Raw genomic sequence first — 25,104 nt, forward strand, 5'->3', positions numbered from 1 at the left:
CGAGTCGCACGCGCTTTGGAACTGTCATAATTAATATATCTTTGATCTCGATTAGACATTTCACGTTTTGCCGGAAATGTCCGACCGACACCACATTGATAAATCTAATTATTTCTCTTTTTTTTTTTTAATCCATTCGATTACCGTACACGCTGCTTTGAGAGAATCTACGCGACATTTTTTTCCTATTTAATACTTACGTATCGTAAAAACGCAATTTGATTAGATTTTTATCACTCTTACTAGTTTCGATTGCAATTTTAGGTAAGCCTTGTGAAATTTAATTAGCCGTGAATATTTTAATTTTGCTGGTAGAGAACGATAATCCTAAATCCTATCACGATATTCACCGTCTATGTTCTTCAAATGAAAACGAAGTAGTAACTTCCTTGATAATTTAACTTACTCCATTATTCGGTGCATAGAAATTGCGATAAATACTGATAGTTTTATAGCTTTTTTAAATTTAATCCACGTATTCATATTAAATCGTGCGATGAGCTTTCAAGTGGCGATGGTATTAAATTATTACATTAAATTAAATTATATTAAATCAAATTGAAGTTAGAAAACGTAGTATTGTTAATCGTAGTTCATCAACGATCGGTAAGAAGTAGAAATTAAATGTTAGAATTTTTGCTTGGAATAAGGATAAATTTTTATTTATAAAAAAAAATTAATTTTATGGACGAAACGAAGGAAATTCTATCGATATATTCGAAGATCGATCATTTGTATGCGCGTGAGTATGAAAAATTTCATCTTCGTCTTAAGCGTAATAATTTTCAATCAATTTAGCAAAAACGTATTGATAGAAAGAGTTTTAAAAATCAAGGAAATTAAATTTCATCTATTAAAATATGGTAAATAAAGGATTAATGTTAAATAATGGTAATTTTATCGTAGCTTCATAATTTTCGCACACTTTCAAATTTACCGATACGAAATTTAAATAATTTAATAAAAATATTTTACACTATCCTATAATTTTGTTCGTACATGGCTATTTAATTATCTTAATCCGTCATAGCTGCAAGTACATTATCTGACATTATCAACTATTATTCAAATTTTCTCTAGATCTATCATAATGCAATAATACCGTCTTAATATTTTTGACTCTTTATGAATCTCTGAATTTCAGATTTACAATCCTAAAAGTCTAAGCGTGGCGTTGAATACGAAAATATCATTTTACGTTCACATTGGCTAAAATTTTCCATCGAACAGCTGCAGTTGTGCAATGAAATTGTTTATTGCTCTTCGTCATAAGTAGAAGGACGAAAGATGCTTGATAACAAGAGATTTTGTTGATTTTTAATTTTTAAATCTAATACACCAGATGTATTGTTTATTAATATTGAGGTATTTTAAACTATTTGATCGATGCATTAAAATAGTTTAAGCTCTATGTATGAAAAAATTGCCAATATTTTATGCATTTAAATGCAAATAAAATTCATATTTTTAGGATTCATATAGTTCCCGATGGCTATTCTAATATATCTATATAACACGTGCGCTTCAATGACTTTTCTAATGACTTTCGGTAAATATTATTGTTCTTCTAAAAACAATGTCTTAATCTGATTTAAGTTCTTGGAATAAATTGTCGAAATAAGTATTAAACATCCGCTAAACATTAAAATTTTACGTATCGTTATCGTTTATATAACTTTTTTTTTCTTTATTTAAATTTTCATCGTTGATTTGGGATCAGGAATTTTTGTACAAATAGATATTTAAATTTATTCCTAATTAGAGACGTGCTTTATACAAAGTGCACAACCACATTTGTTTAATTATTCGTTTGTTTCTTTATTTTGAGTATTAATTTTTTTTTTTTAATTTTCAAGTAAATCATGTTAATTAATGTTTTTGAAGCAATTTAACATTGTTGTACATACGGTCATTTTCATAATTATCCAAGATACTCTTCTCTTCGTTTCAAGCTTTTATCGAACTGTAAAATCTTTTCCTTTTGCGATACCGACTACTTTTCCTATTTGCACCAGGTTCTACTAAAATATTGATCGCTAGTGTACGCTAGTAAATAAATATGCAAACAAATTATATTTATTATATATATTTGACATATAAAAATAAAAGTGACTTACTATATAAAACAAATTTTTTTCATAAATTGATGGATTTTAGTGCGATGTATCGAATTAATTGTTTTCAATAAATTAGCAGCTAATAAATCATTATGAATTCAATTAATCGCTTGAAAAATTGTTGAATTTAAGGATCGACGATGAAAAGTATCCAAAGTTTCATGCTACTTCAAGTTCGGGTGAACAGAGAGAGAGAGAGAGTGAGAGTGAGTGAGAAAATGTGCTATGGTTGAATAGTAGTAAAAAATTTTGCAACTAAATGAAAGCATTATTAACGCTTTTATATTATTAATAGTATAGAAATTTCTTATAAAAGAGTTGCGATATTTAAAAAACCCATAATTTAAGACAATTTCTTTGTTGCCGATGTTTGTATTAGGTTTTTGCTTTATTCCATTTCTATTAAAACTTGGTTGAAGTTTTAGCACGGCTATGTTATGAGAGAATTATCCTTCTCTGCCCCCCCCCCTTCCCGCAACCCTACACCCAAGATTTAATTACTATTGATAGTCATCTGACTCTTATTTTCGAAATCCTTTACATCTGTTGATGATTTAATCATAAATATATTTGAAATACATAAGGAATAACGTAGAGAAAAGAGAATACATATGCGTTCTGTTCCAATTAGATAAGTTTCATAAATTCTAACATTTTCCAAGAGTAGAAAAACAAATTATATCACTCACTATACTAAATTATTCTCTAAAATATAAATATTTTAATTAGAGTAGCAAATCAAGATTTCCGTTTTCGTAATAAACAGCATCAAAAATATTATTTAATATTTCATGAATTTATTAGAATCCATTTAAATTACAATTACGTGAGAAAAATCACGTTATCAATGATCATTCATCATTCTGTATTAATATACAATTACATTGTATTTTATTAATGTAAATTAAACATTTTTATAAAGTTAAGAAATAATATTTTTTTTACATTCTTATATAGTTCATTGCACGATACTTATAAACGTAAATAATTGGATTGCTTAATTCACGATTTTCGATCCACGAATCGGACAATTTTTATAATTTATATTATTATTAATTCACGCGCAAATATATCATTCATGCACTGATTATATATTCAAATTATATAAAAGCTATGATTTTGATGTTTTTCAGCTACAGGAACACTCAAACGTATTGAAATATCGTAATTGAGCAAAACGCTCGATTGGCATTCGGGCAAGTAAAGTTTTAAAAAATTAGCTAGAAAAGTTTACGATTAACAAATATTGGAAGTAAAAGTTCTTAAGGCTAGAGGTGTAAAATTCAACGTTGAGCACATTTATTTTGCATTGAAAGGCCACTTTCATTCCATGTTAGAAGAGACATTTTTCTCATAGTTCTCATAGACATTCTCTCATATTTGACTCAATTCATTACCGATTCGATGATTGTCTTGATTTATTATTAAAGACCTCTCTATCATCGACGCGCAATGCTTCTTAATGCTTTTCAACACATCCGTTTGATTAAAGAAGCGAATAACAGTCAATTAGATAATTAAATTGTTACATAGTTTGTTATCAAAGCCTTTTTTATGATAATCTTCAGCTGCGAGTTAATAGTAGATATTTAGAAGTTAGTCGGCTGTTATTCAAAAGCTCATAATGACGAGGAAATAAATCGAAGTAGTGCAAGATCACGTATCATACGTGCAATTAACCACTGCATAATTTACACGAGGACTCTCGCAGGAAGAAAACAATTCATTAGGATTAAGCGTAATTCCAGAGTAGCCTCGAATTAAACGTATTCGATTAAGAGATAACAGGTCGTCCTTTTTCGCTCGAGTCGACAGTCAATCGACGATTACGATGTGCATTTTTTTAATTGAGTTTCATCTAAATTCTTGTCTAGAGCGTTCGATTGAATTTATCCCAATGTTCACGTATTTATGATAGATAAGCTTCCCCTACTTTCAATCTGTTTTCATGATTTTCTTATACATCATACTGCCCGGCTATCGTACTTGGTGGATATTGATTAATCGCTCGAGCTAAAGGTGTCATCAACACTGCTCGATGAGTTATCGGTAGTGTCATTGAATGTGTGATTATCGGTTATAACATCGTTCTTTTACATTAATCAATCTATTTTCTTACTGCATCAGAAATAATTTAAAAAAAAGTTTTTTTTAAATTAACAAAAAAAAATTATTTTTACGTTGGAGGGGAAATTTAATAACTTTTGGAATAGATTGATATTGTGTGCATTATCAGTTCTAATGAGACAGTGGTATTTGCAAATTACGTCAGCTTAATAATTTCAGTATTTTACTATGAAATTGTCAATGCTTGTGGCGAAATCCTAACTAAAATGTATTTTTAATCATTATCACAAGTTTCAACTTGGTATAAAAAAGTAAAATACTTTTTACTTTTTTAAATATTTGCTATATTAAATCTGAAAATTTGACTTACGTTATATTTCAATTAATGTTTTAAGTGAAAAAATATTCTCTCCATTTAACCTAAATCAATTTTAAACAGTTAATAAATTGAAAAATATATTCTACTGAAGTACGATTTATACGATTTATTTAATTAATTATCAATTATTAAACAATACGCTCATGGTTGCATAATACATTTAAAAATTCAAATATCAATGAATTAATGTACATTGTACACCTTTCTTCATAATTCACAGGTATAATTGATTATTATGAACTGTAAATTTTTAGAATGAGATATATATGTAATTATAAAATTATAATTATTAAATAATATTGCCAATTAAATGAATAAATAATAAGCATAAAATTACCTGCCTTTCATCCACGTCTATTTTTCACGTCTATTTTATTAATTAATCACTTTTCAGTAGTATTACTCCTATATAACTTCCTTTTCATCTATTTTTTTTGAATAATTGATTGTAATCAATGTTGCTTTGAAGGAAATATTTATTATTTTATGCTACGTTTACTTTATTCATTTGTTGAGAATCAAGGTTGAAATGATTATCTGAACGTTGATACATATTTGCTTTTGAATAAAATTCTCTAATATAATTAATTTTTAGATTGGCAAAAGTTATTTTTAAGTTTTATATTATCAAACCAAATATTTAAAATGAGCATAAAATTTCCAAATTTCCACGAAAAACGTTAACGCAATTTTGCGAAATAGAGACGGCCATACTTAAATTAATAAACCTATTCATACTATATTTTATGCTTAGAAAAATCTAATCGATAGATTATGTATTGTAGAATCGATATAATCGTGTGCACTTACATCAATAATTAATATATCATTTGCCGTAAATGTATTAATTAGAGATGCAAAAAATAATTTTCATTAGACAAATAGAGATAAGATATCTGAAATTATAAATCTTTATTATGAATTAAATTAATGCTCTTATGATTTAGCAATTTTATTAAATCCATACTACTGAATAATTTTTATTAGAAAGTTTGTCAATATTCGTATCGATTATTTTAAAAATGTATATCATGTGAATACACACACACACACACACACACACACACACACACACATATATATATATATATATATATATATAAATATAAATTTATGTAATAATCTCGATTTTGATAAAAATAATATTAACAAGCATCAAAGATTAAGTAATGTAAATGTTTTAAATTATTAATATGAAAACGTACTTATATCTAACTTTCAAAAGCAAAATATATTATAATGTTTTAAATTTCTTCATTTATACATGTATCAACATGATTACTTAAAAAAATTTTTGTAAATAATCAGATTTTTCTTCATTAATATGTACATTCTTTCATTTTTACTTTATAATTGAATTGGAAATTTGTTGAAATAATGACTAATCTATACACAGAGTAACTGATTGCAATTAATTTAATGAGGTGACATAAATTTTGAAGTATTTATAATATTTTATTTTATATAGTAAACCGTAAATTAGATTTGAATTTAGACTTGAATATTTTATTATGAAAAATTGTAATAAAAAATTTCAATAAAAATTTATTTTAAATTTATAATATTCGTCTTATTTGGATATTATTTTGTATCAAAAGAAATTTATAGCAATCGAGAAATGTCGATATAATGAATATTAAATAGAATTTTAATTTACTTTTTTAAATTAACATTTGAAAAATAACATTTTGTGTCAAAATAGATTTATAGTACTCTGTTATGAATGATTTATAATGACTTTCTAAAATGTAATCGTGTAAATCTTAAAATTGAATCGAAAACTCAAGCTTGACGTTTTATTTTGATTCTTAGAAGAATTTTCTATCTTGCATTATCTTGTATTAATTATTATTTATTGTATTAATAATATTATAAAGTATAATTTACTATGCGAACTAATTAACAGTCTTAAATAAAATATTTCTTTTCCATTATTATTCATGATAATTTTTTTATACGCAATCGGATATGTCTGCGTCAAAGCAAATGCAACTAATATATTCATAATTAATCTTACCGTCTGTTAACGAATAGTATTTATTGCATCGAATGAAATTGATTTCTCAACAAAACTATCAGAAGTTAAACAAATAAAGATTTATTTTATGTTAGATATAAATTATTCGTATGAGAAATAAAGTATGATAATTGAAGTTGCGTATTTCTTTATTAATATAACTTCTAATACAACTTAATGCATTTGCGTTTTCTTCAAACTATATAGAACATTTAATTAATTATTTTTATAAAATCTAAGAATTATTTAAATATTATTCTATATGTCGAAGCTGTGTGTAACTAGAATAAAAGACGTGAAAATATCTATATAAACGCTTATTCATAAAATGATTATATTATTAAAAATTTTGAAGGACACATTTATCCTTCCAATTATATTAATTATATTGATTATTTAATCTTTGATATTTAAATATCTGTATAGAATAAAAGTTGTAATGAATACGAAAATTTGGTATGGTGATGGAATGTAGATAAACTCGATGAAATAATAATAATAACAAAAAAAAAAAAAATAAATAAATAAATAAAAGTAATCAAAATAATTAAAAAAACACAAAACGACTTATAATACAGAAATGCACTGATGTTGATTTCTTGGTTGCACTTTTTCAAGGCTTTCGCGTACCTGTGATTGGATCTCCTAACTCGGGATAATTAGAAATGTCCTTCTCACAGGCAAGTTGTGTACTTATTACGCATAAGAGTATTTAACAATTGTTTATTTTATCTTTCACACGAGAAAGATACCCGTAGCCTATAATTATTTAATTGTGCAAATTGGTACCAAGCCATATTCCTAAGCTAACATTGTGTCTTCACAATGTGTTTAGCGCATCACAATGAAAGAACGCTGTAAAAGGCAAAGAGAGAGAGAGAGAGAGAGAGAGAGAGAGAGAGAGAGAGAACTAAAGTAATTAATTTTTAATTAATTCATCGAATACGTACACACAAAAGGTAAACGACCGAAAGTAATTACATTGAATGGTGATGCGATGCAATTCTTCGTGATTGACTCGATATTTTCTCTCATTGTCATCCAACTCAAGCGATTATATCATTTAGATAATAATTTAAAAAGTAGGTTATGTTTAATATTAGCGAGATTATGTTTGCGATATTTGCTATCTATGCAATTTTCTAAATAATTTTATTATTCAGCATTTTGAAGCCTTGCTGATTTCAGCTTTCATATATCAAAACTTTATTTCAATTTGCTTTTTGTAATATTATTTCCATGTTTTATCTTTTATATTAACATGCTTGTGACACTTAAAACATATTTTCTTAAATTAATAATTAAAGGTTAATCTTATAAAAATAAAATCGAAATTCTCATGGCTCATGAATAGGGCGACCATTTAAAAAGTGTGCTTATTATTATTTTTTTTGTTGCTTTTTTTTGTTTTTTTTTTTGTTGTTTTTGTTGTTTTTGTTTTTATATAGATAATAATGATTTATTATTTTAACTAGTTTTGTGAAGCCAAAGCGACGTATTTCAAATGACTAATTAATACATAGTGTTTTTAAATTTGTGATTTTTTTTTTTTGTTTTTTAATGAAATGACTACGATTTACACGTACTCTTTTACTTGTCTACTGTATAATAGTTACACCATATTTTAATAATATATAAATGTGATACTAATAATAATAAAGTGATGCTAAGATTATATGAAAATAATATATTGTAAATACTAATAAAGACAAACTGACTGCATTAAGTGCGAGAATATTGTTATGTAATACAGTAATAAAATAGTTTATTTTAGAGCTACTTTCTTCATGAGTTGAAAGCAACAAATTATGTCGTAATATTTGTCCAAACGGAGCGTTTAGACCAAGTGAAATAATTGCGATTAATTTTAAAGTTAATTGAAAATCAGTGACATTAATAATAGGGTTATAAAGCAAGCGTAAATTGAAAAAATATAATAAAAATAAAGTTTTACGATACACTGTAGCGCATAATTGTATGAATTTAATTTCGACGTGGAAAAAATAACGAAAAAGATAATCGACGTTAATATTGCGTTGAATAATATTGAATGGAATCTAACTGTCTCATGTTATCGCTATTACAGGGAAATTCAGATTTAATTCACCTTCTTTCATTAACTTTTTTATTTAATTCACGCAAAAATATTTGTTTCTGATACTTTTCTTATAATTTAATTTTATACTATATAAGCTACAGATTATTAACATTAATACTAGATTGTCTATCATATTTAATTTATTTAATGATTATGCGTTGCTAAGTATGAGATTAAATTTGTAATTCAATCGTTGGTTCTGTATTCGGTAATATTTCTTTATGTAATCAATGAATTGTATAATAATTTTCCGTTAATGTAAGCTCGCAACATTACTTTGAATTGTTTATAAATAATACCAATATTTTATGTAATTTTTTTTTAAGTCTAAATATATCTTGCTGATAAATTAGAATGTTTAATAAGTCAAATATAAACGCCAAACGTTATCTCTTATCAAAATTAAACTATCAGTTACAATCGGCGATGTCTTGAAAATCTACAAACGTAAATATTAAACATTAATAAAGCCACTAACAAGATTCCAGAATAAATAAACAAAGCAATCCTTTAAAAAGACACTTATCATGGCAATGAAAGCAATTTTGATAACAACAAACGACTTAATGGGCATATAAACATCTAAAAGATCCGAAGTAAAACTGTTGCATGTATTTCTTATTGTAATATGACAATATCAAATAAGGTATCAGAATTCTGCTTTATAACTTCTTTATAATTTGCGAATGATTTATTTTACAATTGGGTATGAAAATTTTTATTCCTATGTTTATAATTATTAGCACGAATTTATAAAATGAGCAATGATTAATATGCGTATTATGATTATCGCATGACTGAGAAATTAAAAGTTTTTTTCATCTTTTTTTGTCTTTCTTTTTACATGTAACAATATTGAGTGAGAATTCGACACACAGTGTTTACTTTTATGTAGTCGAATGAAAATACAAGCAATTATATTTTTATATATATATATAGAAATATGTAATGAATCATTATATCGAGAACTTTCCGCAACAGCCTATTGAAATATTCATTAATGAATATATGTTAAATGTAAAGGTGATGCCAGGCTATGTCGATTTAATTAATCGAAATTAAAAGTAATAAAAAGTACGTAGAGATTGCTTAGTATGCATTTATTGTAAATACAAATTAAATATTAATTGCTGTATTGAATTATTATTATTCAACATAATAGACGAATGGGCTAATAAGTTTCTCTTACCTACAAATTATGGATACATCGAGTTTACGTAAAAGTGTAAAAATTCTAATCGATAAAAAACGATTTGTAATAATTAATTAAAAATTGCACCATTACGGATTTATTTGCGTACAGCATCGGACAGGCGAACAACGAATGAAATTCGTTAAATATCGAATTAAAAGGCAGCCAAGCGACATAGAGTAGGATGATTTGGTTTTTTTTTTTGTCTTGTTTTTTTTTTTTAAATTTTTCCGCCTTTAGGCAATATGATAGATACTTTAGTGAGGACATTTAAAGAATTAGCTGGCAGCTATTTATTTACCGAAGACCTTGTCGCGTCCGCAGACTTTCTCGTGGCAATTTTCAACATCTAATTGAATTTTTGTTCCACCATTGTATTTGGTAAAGGAGTTAAATTATTATCGTTTAAGCACGCATTGCCAAATGTTGTACTTAACAGTAGCGTTAATTCTTCAATGAGATGTAATCGTGTAGTTCGATATTGAAATTATCTTACAATTTTGTTCGTCGATATATCATCTAATTCACATTAACATAATTTTGATAATTCTATTCCAAGCGCGTTTTACAATTTTCATGTAAGAAGCGAAAACCATAGGGGACCGTGCAAGGCCGCTTTTTTAGGCCCGATAATTTTAGGCAGCCATCGAGCGATCCCAACTTATCTGGGCAAATTCTCGTCACATGTCGCCTAGGCCAATTGCCGAAATGCTCCTATATGTACTTATGTACTTTGGAGCACTCGTTAAAAAGAGACGGAAGTGCGGCGAGAGAAGTGACGTTAAAAGTGGCGCGGTCGAGTGAGCGCGACGTCGACAGCACTGGAAAGTAACTTTTGCGAATGGAAAATGCGCGGCGCGAGACCTTCGAGCGGACCGATAGATTGAATTGTTGTACACGCAGCGCCCGCGTTACATTATATTACATCATGTATCGACCGATCAGAGTGATTTACAGAGCTGCATTGCTAATGCTTTCATTTAGCTTTCATGTAGCAGTGCGTGCGCGTGTGTGCGTTCGTGCTCGATTGAAATAGATTGATAGATAGATAGATAGAGAGAGAGAGAGAGAGAGGTCGCTTTATTCCTTCCCCTCCTTAATTACTCTTTATCTCATATCCTTCTAATTTCGTGCTTTTCGCACTAAGGTGGACACCAGTAGGATAATTAACTGCAATTGTTGTGTAAATAGTCAGTCGTGCTTTTTTTTTTTTTTTTTTTTTTTTTTTTTTATGAAAGACAAATAACAACATTGATACGACCCTTCGGTTGAATTGGTAATGAACTCTTGAGCATCTCCGTTTAGCTGTAATTGGCGTTGCGATTATGCTTTTGCTTTTGAGACGAAATTTCGGCATCGGCAATTTTAACAAATGTTCAATATCGATAATTTCGAAACATTTGCACAATTCTCCACATAACAAACTCTGTGCTGGTAAATTACTCAGTGCAGGTTTATTAGCGCGATAGATAAATATAGGAATATTTTTAAAGACTTTAGAACCTGTTTATACAAGTTGTACGGTGAGTAGAAAAATTGCAGAGTCGAGATATCGAATGTAAGAGTTAGAAAACTCTTGCTTTATACGTACGTTACAATATCCGTACAAGAACTTATTAATTATAATAATTTTAATGATTAGTTGGTTTTAAGTTGGTCCGAAGGGACGACTGCATCGTAATAAGATAATCGATATATTATTATTTTGCCATAGCAAATTGAAGACGCAAATGCTAATGTTATCGATCACTTTTACTTTTCAAAAAAAAAAAAAAAATCTTATATAATAATTACTATATCTAAAAATATAGCAGAACACGAATAAATATAAGACATTTATAATACGTTTTTTATTTTAAAGCTTAAAATATTCCGATCTTTATCCTATTGCTATAACATTGTACTACAACAATTTAACGAACCCAACGTTTATATCTTAATAATAGATGGAAGAGAAAATTTCTTAACAATGCTTGCCATATCTTTGCACATTTTATACATAATTCTGATATCCTACAAAGATATAATAATAACAATAACAATTGATATTAAAAGTAGTAAATAATTTTTTTAAATACGGAGCAATCGTGTATATTAATATTATACATATCGAAGAAATACTAACGATTGTGTTAGTATTTATTATTATTATTATTATTATTGTGTTAAAGTTTGTATTCGTGTGAAAATTCTTACGGCAATTAAAGCATTTGTTTCTCAAGAAAAGTCTATTAGTTTTACATAAGTTTTGAAAGCATATTACAATCTATGATAAACAAATTAATTTATTAGTAGAACAGCTAAGAGTGGTAATTTGCTTTTTAAGTGAAAGATTTTTTTCTTCATTTGCTTACGTAAATTTTCCTTGATTTTTCAAATAAACATCATACTTGTCCCCTCTATTTTAAGAATTATGATATTTTTATGTACAGTGATCAGCATCATTTTTCCATGTCATAATTGGTCATGAGGTTTTTTAATTTAATAAAACTTTTTAAAACCTTATCAATTAATTTTATGAGTGTTATTAATTTAATTCATATTTAACATATTTAACAATCTCTAATTAAATTTTCATGATATTAATTAACGAATAGCATAATTTAATTATATGATATTATTTCGCATTTGGCATTTGGTGTTTTATTTTGTGATTTCTAATTATACTATGAGGCTAAATTTTCATGTATTTATTGCTAAAATTACATTGTATCTAAATAAATTGAACCTAACATATATTTACTTTGAAAGTAGCTTATTACTATTTTACTATTTGTAAATATATTTTGTAATTGTAAATACATTTCGGCTGTATTTGAACTTTTACTTTATTTTTACTTTATATCTTTTACTTTCACCTACATTTCATTATGTATTACATTATACCTAGTATAACATTTTTATTAATTATGAAAATTTCACAACTTTCTACATTACTACCGAGATTAAATAATAGACATAACTAACGCTTTATCGTACGGTGAGCGCAACATTGAATTGATTTATAAAAAGCTTAAGTGACGGTAATTAGTTTATCAAGTAATGCACTTTTCCTCTAATTTCAACTTAATTAACATAAGTATTTCATAATAATGAACATGGGATGGCAACAATAGATGAATGATCAATAATATTATATAAGTTGGTGGTAATATTTGTGTGAAAACTATTGTTACTATTATTTGCCTTTAAATGTCCTATAAAACGACAGTGTATTATCAATTGATAACAGTGAATAATTGATAAACCATTAGCATAATATGATTAATATAATAAATTTATATCGAGTTAAATAGATTCATTGTGCTATTTTTAGTCTTTAGTAGCAAATTCATAAATTACATCTTATTATATCCATAAATATAGATGATATTATTTCAGAAGCTAATGATAGCATGTGATAAACTTTTAGTATATTTAGTATATTTTGTCTTAATATTTTGTTGCTTTGGGTGAAAATTAATACAAATTAACATTTTATTATCTAATTTTATTAATGAATAACAACTTATTGATATTGATAATCTTTATCAATTATTGTCAATTAATAAGATATATTTTATCAAGTACTATGAATGATGTTAAATATGATAATATACATCATAATCTATTATAACTGACACACAGAGAGGGAGAGAGGGAGAGAGAGAGAGAGAGAGAGAGAGAGAGAGAAAGAGAGAATAATAATTTATTCATATTTTATACAATATGTTTTTTATATAACGACATTACAATAGAGTTTTTTTTTTTTTTTTCAGAAATATAATGTTATTTTTACAAATATTTTAATATATTACGCTTGTAAGAAAATCTTTTCGTCCTGTTATCTTGAATTTGCTGAAAGCATATGAATTTTCGAAAAGTAAATATTTCAATCGAATTTTGGATTATAATTTAAATTTTCTATTTTTTAATAAGTTTTTCTTATTTCTTTTACTTTTAACGTATTAAATAATTGAGAAGAAATTACGATTTTTAATTTAATTTATATGAATTAGACTTTAAAATTTAGTTGCTATCTAATTAAGAAAAAAAAAAAAAAAAAAAAAAAAAAAAAAAACCAAAATTTTTATGTAGATAGAAAAAATTCTAAATCATTTTATAAAGAATTGCAATCGCGTGAAGGAATGCTTGTTATCGTTAAGAGAATCAAGGCACAATCCGACAATTATTTAACAAGGATCCGTTGAATGACGCAGAGTCGCAGAGCTTAGCAGAAAAACCATCGTTAAAAAGTAAACGTTCCATTGAAATAAATTTGTATCTAAGTGAATGTGTATGTTAGATACGTAACTGACATTCAAAATAAAAATCTTTCTATTACAAGCTGCGACAGTTTGTCCAGTGCCTCTAGTCAGGATACGTGCACGTGGACAGGAACGATCTTTGCAGAAACACCATGAGGTCAATTATGTATCTTGGACACTCGATGCGTACTACTCGAGCCTTCGTTACAATAATGAGAGCGTGAATGCGAAAAGTTGCACAGCGCATGCTGCTTATACGTCATGATGATCTGCGCCTGACAAGTGCATATAACGTCAATCGATGATTTTATGTTAACTCGGATCGGTACTAACTCATTGTTATCGAACAAGAACAGGCTTATTTAGGATTTTTTTTTTCCAACTTGGTGATAGCGCGCATTAACCAGTTCATTATTGATAATTCGGTCGGATAAGATTAAAATCCTGTCAGTTAAAGTGGATAATAATCTTAGAGTATAAACGATATAGATATTTTTCAGCAACTGCATGGTACTTTTAAATTTCAAAGTTTTCTCGTATGGAGTAAACAACGGACTATGACGGGTTTGTCAATTCAACGGAGATGCATCGAATCAATTATTTATTTAGTTTATACAATTTGTTTAGTTAATACAAAAAATTTCACAGTTTATCAATTTTAATATACTCATGGTAATTTAGTTATAATTATTTGAAGTTTAACTACGTATCTATTACCAATGCTACTGCAAAATTACTTTTAATGCAATCTCAAGACGTTGTTATTGAACATTCGTTGCATACACGAGTTTCTTATTAGCATAAAATATCTTTAATATAGAGTCATTGTAAATGACTATTCGAATGTATGATTAATTGAAATAAAAAGGAAAGAGAAAAAGAAAAATAATCAAATAATAATAATCAAAACTTTTTACGCTGTTACCATTTTCGGAACGTAAGACATCTCTTTGTACTCCATGTATTATCGAAAATTTCCTATATTTTCTTAGTACTTGAAGACCAAGTGATGCGATTAAAATGCTATAACGTAAAAATTATAGCCCATAATGAGAGTAATAATTACGGTTTTTTATTCTCTTATTACAATTATGTTTACAAATTATTTTATATTTTTTCATTTCATAATATACAATACACATATCATTTATTGCGTCTCGGACAGTTATTAAACAACTATGTATATTTCCATTTAATTTTGTAAATTTTAATTAAAAAGTACATAAAATAACTTACAAGGTTTCGTTCTTGTAACTGTAATTTATCATATATCATGCGTTTGATCAATGTTAACTATCAGTTTATATTTATAATAATTTCACCTCAATTTTTTTCTTTGTCTATACAATATCACAATTTGAAAATGCATACGACTTAATATAATATTAAATTACTAATTCACACCGGGTTTTTTTTTTTTTTTTTTTTTTTTTTTTTATTACTTTACTGAATAACTGTATATGTATACTTTGTTAATTGCGTAAGAATTTGAAAAATAAATATTAGCGAAAAGTTGGCTCGATATTAAATAGATGTATTTATAACAGATTTGTATCTGGCAGTATTGGAATATATTACTGGTATCCTAATGATAAATGATGATGTAAACTCGATTTTTCTCTCTCTCTCTCTCTCTCTCTCTCTCTCTCTCTCTCTCTCTCTCATCGTCTGCTTATTACATTCATTACCTTGACCGATTATCAACACTGTTCCTTTTTTCATCTATATTTTTTACATTTTAACGTTTTTTAGACTATAAAGTACTTGTACATCAAATTTGCTTCAATCAACTCTTTTATTATTTTACACCTTCGATATGTTAATTGGCGAAGAAAAAGAAAAAAGAACAAGAAAAACCATTGAAAATTTACAAAATAACAATATATATTATGCAAAATAAAATTAACGTATATAAAAAAAAAAAAAGAAAAAAGGACGAGTATTAATGGTAAATAGTACGGAAACGATTAAACACTAAATTGTTTGAATATAATAAACAAATTTTTCATTTGAAACACAAACGGAGAGCATTAATGTTATAATAGAGCAGAATTAGAATATTAGCTTTAAATAGATTAGAAATTTTGCAAGTTATAAATTTTAGAATATATGAAGATTGGGAAAGTTTAATTACGTTCGCGAATGATCCTAAAATGACAAAAATTAAAAAAAAAAAAAAAAAAAAAAAAAAAAAAAAAAAAAAAATAAATAAATAAATAAATAAATATCACATGTAAAAATAAAATATAGTGCTGAAAACGTAGAATATTGTTTAATCGAGAATACCAACGTATAATATAGGATATTAAAATCATTTGTATGACCGATACATTGCGTAGAGCAGAACTTTGAAAGAGTTAGACGAACGAAGAATATGAGGAAATTGAAAAGATGGAAAATTCTCAATACCAGTAAAAGTGCACTAAGCTGGAATGCTATTTGAAGGGTGAAAACTCGGCGTTAGTTGGTATTTACGGCATCTTCAAAGGCTAGGAGGGGGACTTAGGGAAAAGTTCTGAAATTTTTCAGTAACATTGCAAGAATATCTCTTATATTTATAGGCCAAAGTTCAAGTATCAGTTGATAGGCGATCAAAAGGAAAAATTGGTTCTGCGTTTATTGCAGTAAAGTTGATTTTCAATATTTATTCATTTTTTGACACTTAAAGAATTAAATAAAAAAAAAGAAAAGAAAAAAAAAAACAAAAAATAAAAAATTTATTTATTTATATTGATTTAAAATCTTAAAATCTTAAAAACTTAAAAAATATTTATTTATATTGAACAATAGTTTTATTTAATAGATATAAATCCCTTTTTGTTCGCAAAATAGTTTGCCATTTTAAATGAATAACTTTTTTTATCATTTTATCGGCTTAACTGTCAAATCTCCTTAGGAGTGCTCCGTGCAGAATATTACAAAAGTTCAAAGCAGACATTTGTAAATGAGAAATAAATGATTTCGTCTAACGTTATAAAAATATAGATAGCATTGTAAAATAAGAGTTGATAGTTTTTTATTTTTCACTCGTTTTGATATGAAGAACTGATTCAGTTTTTAAAAATTCGCAATTCATTTGCAATAAAATTTAGATATTCATAAAAGAATAGTAAATCAATTAGTAAATATATATATATATATATATATATATATATATCATCATTAAACATTATATTGAATAAATAATAAATTAGCCGTAAAAGAATAATACGTCGTTGAAGGGTTCTTGTTTTCATTTATATAGTGAAATTATTCGGTGAATGCAACATTAATTTTTCTTCTATAGACGCGAAGTTTCTAACTACTGTACGCAAAATGTCATTATCTCATATTGATAATATAAAAAGCTGAACGTTTTTGATATTCGTGTTAGCTGTATTATATGTCAATTTTTAATAAAGCACCTCTGTATTATCAGTATTGGAAAGGGGTATTTGAGTTGGTAGTATTATTTCCCAATTTTCAAACTTATATTTAGCAGTGCGTAAAGCGATCGATATTCGTCTCGCATGTTCTCTTTCCAATCAATTGGTTATATATTATAATTAGCGAATGAGTAATCGAGAATCCATTTTTATATTGTTTTAAATGGCTACGATAAAGAAGCGTCATCAATGGAGGTAATGAAGTTAGTTTTGCGTTAATTCTAAGCAGCAGAGTACGAAAACTCAACCTTGCATCCATGTATTTCCCACGTACTAGTCGATCGATCTATTATACTTTCACGCCTTTTCCTCTTACAACGCAACAAACTGACATGGTCGTCGGCTTTTATGCCTTGGCGATCCAATTAATTCGTAATCTCCTATATTTATTATCATGGCGTACAGGGGATGAAAGATTTTTTTCGCCCGTAAATAAGAACATTTCGTTCGTCAAGCATTTTGTTACTGTTGAATTTATCGTTTGGACATTCACTTTTCTATGGATCTTTCGTCGGAATGAACGTGTCATTTAAACGTTAAAAAGAATTTCATATTTTTCACTTGCAATAATGCAAGAGTATAAAATTCTAAAAATGCTATTTACCAAGATGCTAATTGTTTTGATGGGAAATGAAAATGCGTAATTGTGAAGACAACTTTATAGTTTATCAAAGATGAATTGCATTGATAAGGCTTTAAAGATTTTGTATATTAAAAAAATATTATTTTTTGCAATTTCATTAGCGGTTTATTTTTTTCGAATAGGTATTAATATATATATATATATAATATATAATAATAATAATAAGAAGAAGAAGAAGAAGAAGAAGAAGAAGAAAACGCATAGTAATAATGTTTTTTATCGATAATCAAAGAAATTCAAAATTATTAAAGTGTGCAAGCAAACTCTGCATTAAAATATAATTTATTAGTTTATTAAAATACTTAAAATTTATTATATGTAGGCATTTAATTGAAAACCATATATGAAAATAAAATATATCACTAAACTAACAAGATTTAATAATTTTATAACAGATGAATAAAGTCATACAAATTTGCATATTCTACTTTTGGAATTTATTCTAATTTCAGAAATATTACAGAATATTTGTCACTAATAGCCATTAATAATTAATCCTCAAAGCAATATTATGGATCAACATTACTTACTGGAATAGCAATTTCGCAATTATTTTTTCTCGTTCATTATCATTCAGTTATACCTTTTACTTATCATTACACTTTGTAAATATAAAATATTAAAAAACATATTGTCGATTGTTATTGCAAAATACAATATTATATATTATTAAAATACATGTAATAGAATATTTTATTTCAATTGTTGATAACCATTGATTCAGCATAGTTTACAAATTACGAGTTCCTATTAATTCTCGCATTATGAAAAGAACATATAAAAGTAAAATCAGAGCTAGAAATATAGATAATGATCAGTATATGAAAAAGCACAGGATTGCCGATTATATGTTATATCGAACAATTACAACGAATTCTCTTATCATGATAAGTCTTATTTATAGATTTTAAATATAAATCATTAATTATTACTTAAAATATTATGTGTTTTAAATTTACATATTTTATTATTCCCGGACATGTTTTTTTTTCTTTTTCTTTTTTTTTTTTTTCATTTAACATCAACATAAATCTTAATGTTATCAAATGTCAATTCAAAAGTAGCACGCAAATAGAATCTATCTTATCGATAATTTTTGTGCCAATTATTCCGAACGTGCAATTTATATTAAGAAGTAAATAAGAACTTGTAAAATGCTTATGTAAAATATTAAAAAAATACTTGTCCAAGTTTTCTATTGCGTGTAAATTAGTTATGAGAGAGTACGAGTAGTACAATAAATATAAAATATATTAAGAAATACTAGGATATTAAGAAACACTATGATATTAGGAAATAATATGAAACGTTAAGAAAAATTGCGTTTTTTATTTGTTGCTTATATTTGGCTAGTAATAATTTTTTTTTAATCCATTCTTTTAATCCAATAATTGTAAAGATCCAGTACGTCAGTATTCAAATGCGAAAATTATATTTGTTCTTTTATTCGAGGGGAAATTTAATTTTTCAAATATTATATTAAAAAGACAGATAAACTGAAAATCATAATTTCTTTTTTTTTATCTTAGAAAGACAGTTTTATCTTAATCCATGTTTTAGCCACATCAATATACCTTTCTCAGACTCTTTTGTAAATTAAAAAAAAAAAAGGAAAAAAAATGAAATCCATTTCAAAATTTACGGCAATTCATTCCTAAAAATCAATGTAATAATATAGGCAAACTCTCAGCGGCAGATTGGAAATCGTATCGTAAAGTGCGTAACAATGGCGATTTTTTGTTTGCATAATCTAATAAGAACGACATCACGTCAAAGACCATGAATTTCTCGATATAAGTGTATTCATTATGTCCGTTAAGAAGTCGCGGATGAGTAAATAAATTATCTACACACCCACCCACCCACCCACACCCACACGCGCACGCACGCGAAAATCACACAAATAAGCTAAAAAGCGTACGAGAAGAGAGGCGTTAATAGAAAAAAGATAAAAAGTATAAATAAATTATATAAATAGGGACGAGGATGATTGAAAGGGATGATATTTCTGATTGCAGGATAGCGCTGTCCATACCACCTGAGACCCACGGCATGATGGAAGGTAGGGCCAAGTGTCTCATGTACGACGTAAATTACACCGACGTCCGGGAGCGAGACCTCCAGGTCGCCGATCCGGACTGGCCCACCAAGCCATGCGACAACGGTTGGGAATTCAATTACACGGTCATACCTTATGCTACGGTCGCCACCGAGGTAATCATTCCTTCCCACTGGTACACTCGCCTGTGTATATATATATATATATATATATATATATGCATATGTGATTTATTGTGATTTATTCGGGTGATGAAGGAGGAGATGTCCTAGACGCAAACGACTCTATACTATTTTCACTGTTGTTATCGTTATTACTGTTGCTGTAGTCCTTGAGATGGTTTTTTTTATCTTTTTGTTTTCCTATGTGAATGATGAAAATTCTACGACTGGATTATAAAATTTTTACATTGGAAAGTCCTGAAAAGTTTAATTACTTTTATGCAGCGCATCCAAATTCTTATGTATTTTGAAATATAATATTTTTATTAAATTATCGGATGAGTAATTATTACGGTTGAAGACACTAGACTTTATACGCAATAATATAATTCTAAATTATTGAAGTATTGTTTAAACAATACTGTACGGGAAAAAAAAAACAAATATATTTTAAAGATAGACCTCGAGAAACGTACAACAATAGTTTGTTATGTTAATTGCATTTAATAATATTGGAGTGTTCACACGAATTGTACGCATATGAAATGAATTATTTTTATCCCTGTATTTATGACATGATTAATCGTTAAAAATATTATTAGAAATAAATACTATTTTAATGAGCATTAATGCAATAATTCAGCAAAGCATTAATAGAAAATAATAATTAATGCGAGACTATTTGCTCAAGTATTTAACGTACGTTGTATTAATGAGCGAAATGCCTCGTAGTTTTCCATATTCTTCGACATTAACAAATATAATAAATAAATTATCGCGGTCATTATAAAAAATACGTATTATAATAATATTACATAATAATTAAATAAAGTTTGATTTATTAGAATTATGTAAAGTTGAATTTCCTACAATTTGCCATTACAAATATTATTTCTTTAAACATTGCCAGACTCCCATTAATCAGTCTAAGCTGCATTAGTAGTTTTACATTATTTCTAAATATATGGTAGATCCAGGCCCCTCTTATTTTTCATAGGAAAGCTTGCGAGCAATTCAAATTTAACTTGGCGAATGAACGAGGGTGGTATAGTTGCCGAGCCAAGTTGCGAACTTTCGGACATTGCCGGGAAAACAATTTGCACAAGTTTTATATGGAGGATAGGCCAAGCGAGTTGTTCGTAATTAAGGGAACAGTAGGATTCTCTCTCGCAGTTTTATTGCAATTTATCGCAATTTATCGCAATTTATCGCAATTTCTCGAGTGGTTATGGTTGTTCTTTCATTATTTCATTGCCAAAAGTACATTGATGGAATGCCTCAAGATCCTTAAAAATTCAAATTATTGGATATATGTATTGTACTTGTTAAATCATCGAGTCATTTCCATTTTTACCCATCAATTTGCGGTGGCGATTCGTGAATTATTATAATTCGATATTTTCCACTTATCTGCACTTTACTTATTTGTTTAAATAAAGTTTTTTTTTTGTAATTTATTTATTCATATATTTCGTGCCTATGATAATAAAGAGGAAATAATTATTTCAATATTTTTAACAAAATAACAATATTAAACCGTTGAAAATGTTCTTGGATGGATTTTCCGTCAAAAATCAAATTATTATTTACCAAATAATTTAAAATCCAATACATTCATACATTCGTCGGAATGAATTATAATTATTCTTTGGACGAAAAAAAAAAAAAAAAAAAAAAAAAAAAAAAATCTTATTGTTAAAGCAAGTTGTTCAGCAAGTTGTTTAAAATGAAATTTATGAATATTCATGTAATTATAAATAATTAACAATCTCCTAGTTTCCGATACTCACAATTTCAATTATTTAGAACGGTTTGCGTTTTTTCTTTCTTTTTTCTTCTCTTTTTTCTTTTCATACAATACATGTAAAAAGTATAATATGCACTGGTGTGCTTATTAGTGTCAAAATGATTTTAATCGTAGAATTACTTTCATCTTATTATTCAAGAACATTAACTTCACAATGGGACTTGAATCCTGTTTTATATCCAACTTTATTCCAATACATATAAGATAATCTATAAATATTTATTACCATACGTGTGGCTTAGACGCGAAGAAGGAGTGTTATCGAATATACGATATTGTTCAATCATTATTTACAATCTTATTAATATGTTTAATAATTGTCATTATAGAATTCGAAGTTACTTTGAATTTTTACTCCTATACCGTTGTCGTAAAATGTTATCATTAACATTCATTTATATAAGAACGTTTGATTTATTTTTATTTACATGCGTCATTATTATAATTATTATTATTATTTATTTTATTTTTTTTACATACAGCTACTCTAATTATATCCATATCTGATTTCTCATTAAATAAAACAGTGTTTTTAGTTTATGCAAAGCTCGGAGCATTGTTTTGAAATTACACAGCGTAATATTTCCTTCTATCAAAGAGATAATTAATTAACAAATTAATTACAAATTAAGCATATTTTAAAATAAATTTTCTAATAGATAGGCGTCGATTGTCGAACGAGCTTGGACGTCACTATTTAATTCTTCTTAAACTTTATATTCGGAGAATGAGAAAAAAAATTCTTGTCCAATTGCATACGAGAACAGCACTTATTTATCACTAATCGTCCATTTATTTTATTTTTACGATTCCTGAATAATATTAACGAATAATATAAGCCTTATGTGCAACAACTCCAATTCGCATATATGCCTAATGCAGAATTAGTTTGGCCACGATATTCGCATGCGCATACGTAGAAAAATTTCCGATTACATTAGGCGCGCACGAAGACCGCATCTCGCAGCATACGGAGATATTTACATTTTTCCAGGTGATCGCAACATTAAAACATTAAATTATTCATAAGAATTGGATCAAAAGTATGCACCTAAGTAATCTTTCCCGATAACGGCTTGGAATGTTTCACCGGCGCGGCAACTCGAGGGGAAAACAGTTGATATGGGCGCGCGCGCAACGAACTCTTTGTTTCTCTCGGTTAGGCCGCTTTGCAAATAAATGATGGTCGTCCGCGGTAATTGGAAGTGTGCAGAATTATATTGAAAATCAACGTCCTGCTGATTCCTCGCTGCTCGGCGATGGTAAGCGAGCCGCTCCTCTCGTTCCCACACCGAGCGAGCGAGCGAGAAAGTCCGCCGAAGATAAGGATCGTCGAGCGACGCCGGCGATCCGAAGGTGAAAATGTACGGGACAAATAAAGCGGCGCGGAGAGAAAAAAAGTGGAGGGACGCGTGATAGGGCGAATTCGCACGTACAAGCGACTGTGGGTTTTGCGAGATCGTTGAGTGTCGAAGCGTGGATTTTGACACAAATTTGTATCAGCTTGTTGGTTGTTTGGTATTTGGTGTAAACAATGACGGGCGACCATCTTCCATGGGAATTGTATGGGCTTGGCACTTGTTTACGGGATTAAGCTCGTCGATGGGGTTGGAGGATGAAGCGTATGAATGTGTTCTGGATTGTTATCGGATTTGCTGGGACAGGGTTTTGAAAAACGTGCGAAAGGCCTTGAATCGCCAATTCGCAAAATTATCGATTAATTATCACAGTCGACGATGCTGTAATTTTTTTGTTTTTGTTTCTTTTTTTCCTCGTCCCTCGTGTTTTTATTTTTTTTTTTATTTTTGTTTTTTTATTGTTATTTAGTGTGTAAGAGAGTATTTAGCTAAATTGATTTTTATTCCCTACCACAATGTCAACAATTGTACAAGGTGCTAGGGTTTTTGTTTTTTCTTTTTTTTCTTCTTCTTTTTTTTCCTTTTATTGTTGACTCGTACTTTATTAATGTTCTATAGATATTAAGGCCGTATAGAAAAACATGAAAAACATGCTATTTTTATTGCATTGTATTTTTAGAATGAGAAAGAAATTTTGTTTATAAAAATATTCTCATCATATGATGGTCTCATTAAATTATCATCCGAAGAAATCGAAATATGAATGTTTAAGTATAAGAATGGTGTGCGAGAGGGTTAGAGAGTGCGAGAGAGAGAGAGAGAGAGAGAGAGAGAGTGAGAGTGAGAGTGAGAACGTATGGATTTATAAAAAATTTATCTCTATCTTTTCTTCGATGTTAAATTACACCGATAACGATTAATGATGTAGATGAAAATTTCGACTACTTTTCGTTTTATTATATTTAAATAAAGTGATTTCATTAAATTGCAAGCAATCGTATTCGAGATATTAAGCTTCTCTTGGAATATAAAAGCAAATCAAACCAATCTCCGTTTGAAATCGTACGAGTACGGATTTAAAATGATTTAAAAACGTGCATAAAAGATAAATATTTGCGTTTTATATTGAATTGACATTTGACTACCAAAGCCTTATTATACGCAGCTCTCGATAAGTCTATTTATTGATCATACTTTATCGCATTTTACAATTACGATTAAACATTTAACAAGCGTATTTGCTAAACAATTATTTAAATTGTTTAAATGTTAGCTCATAATATATCATTCATCTTATTCATTGTTTTGAAATTATAATGTTGTCGAGTATAAAATTATTTCACTTGTTAATAAATACCATTAGCATGATTTTATGACGAAGAAAGAATAGTGAGGGGGATAAAAAAAAAAAAAATGATAAAAAACAAGAAGAAAAAAAAGAAAAAAGATTATAAAAATAGTTTAATAAAAAATTACTATCGGATTTAAAAGTGTTCCCCCCCCCCCTCCCGCCCTCTCCCCCCACCCCCCCCCC

The 25,104-nt window shown here is 27.7% G+C and overlaps 1 protein-coding gene across 1 annotated transcript in view; it reads left to right on the forward strand.

The window, feature by feature from the left end:
* LOC105363770 (organic cation transporter protein) overlaps positions 1–25,104 on the forward strand; it is a 37,300-nt gene that overhangs the window by 1,153 nt on the left and 11,043 nt on the right. The window contains exon 2 of the mRNA XM_011501542.1: positions 20,204–20,399. Coding sequence (XP_011499844.1) covers positions 20,204–20,399 — 196 coding nt within the window. The remainder of the gene's footprint in view (positions 1–20,203; positions 20,400–25,104) is intronic.

The sequence above is a fragment of the Ceratosolen solmsi genome, unplaced genomic scaffold (genome assembly GCF_000503995.2).
Source record: "Ceratosolen solmsi marchali unplaced genomic scaffold, CerSol_1.0 scaffold28, whole genome shotgun sequence".
Classification (NCBI taxonomy): Eukaryota; Metazoa; Arthropoda; class Insecta; order Hymenoptera; family Agaonidae; genus Ceratosolen; species Ceratosolen solmsi.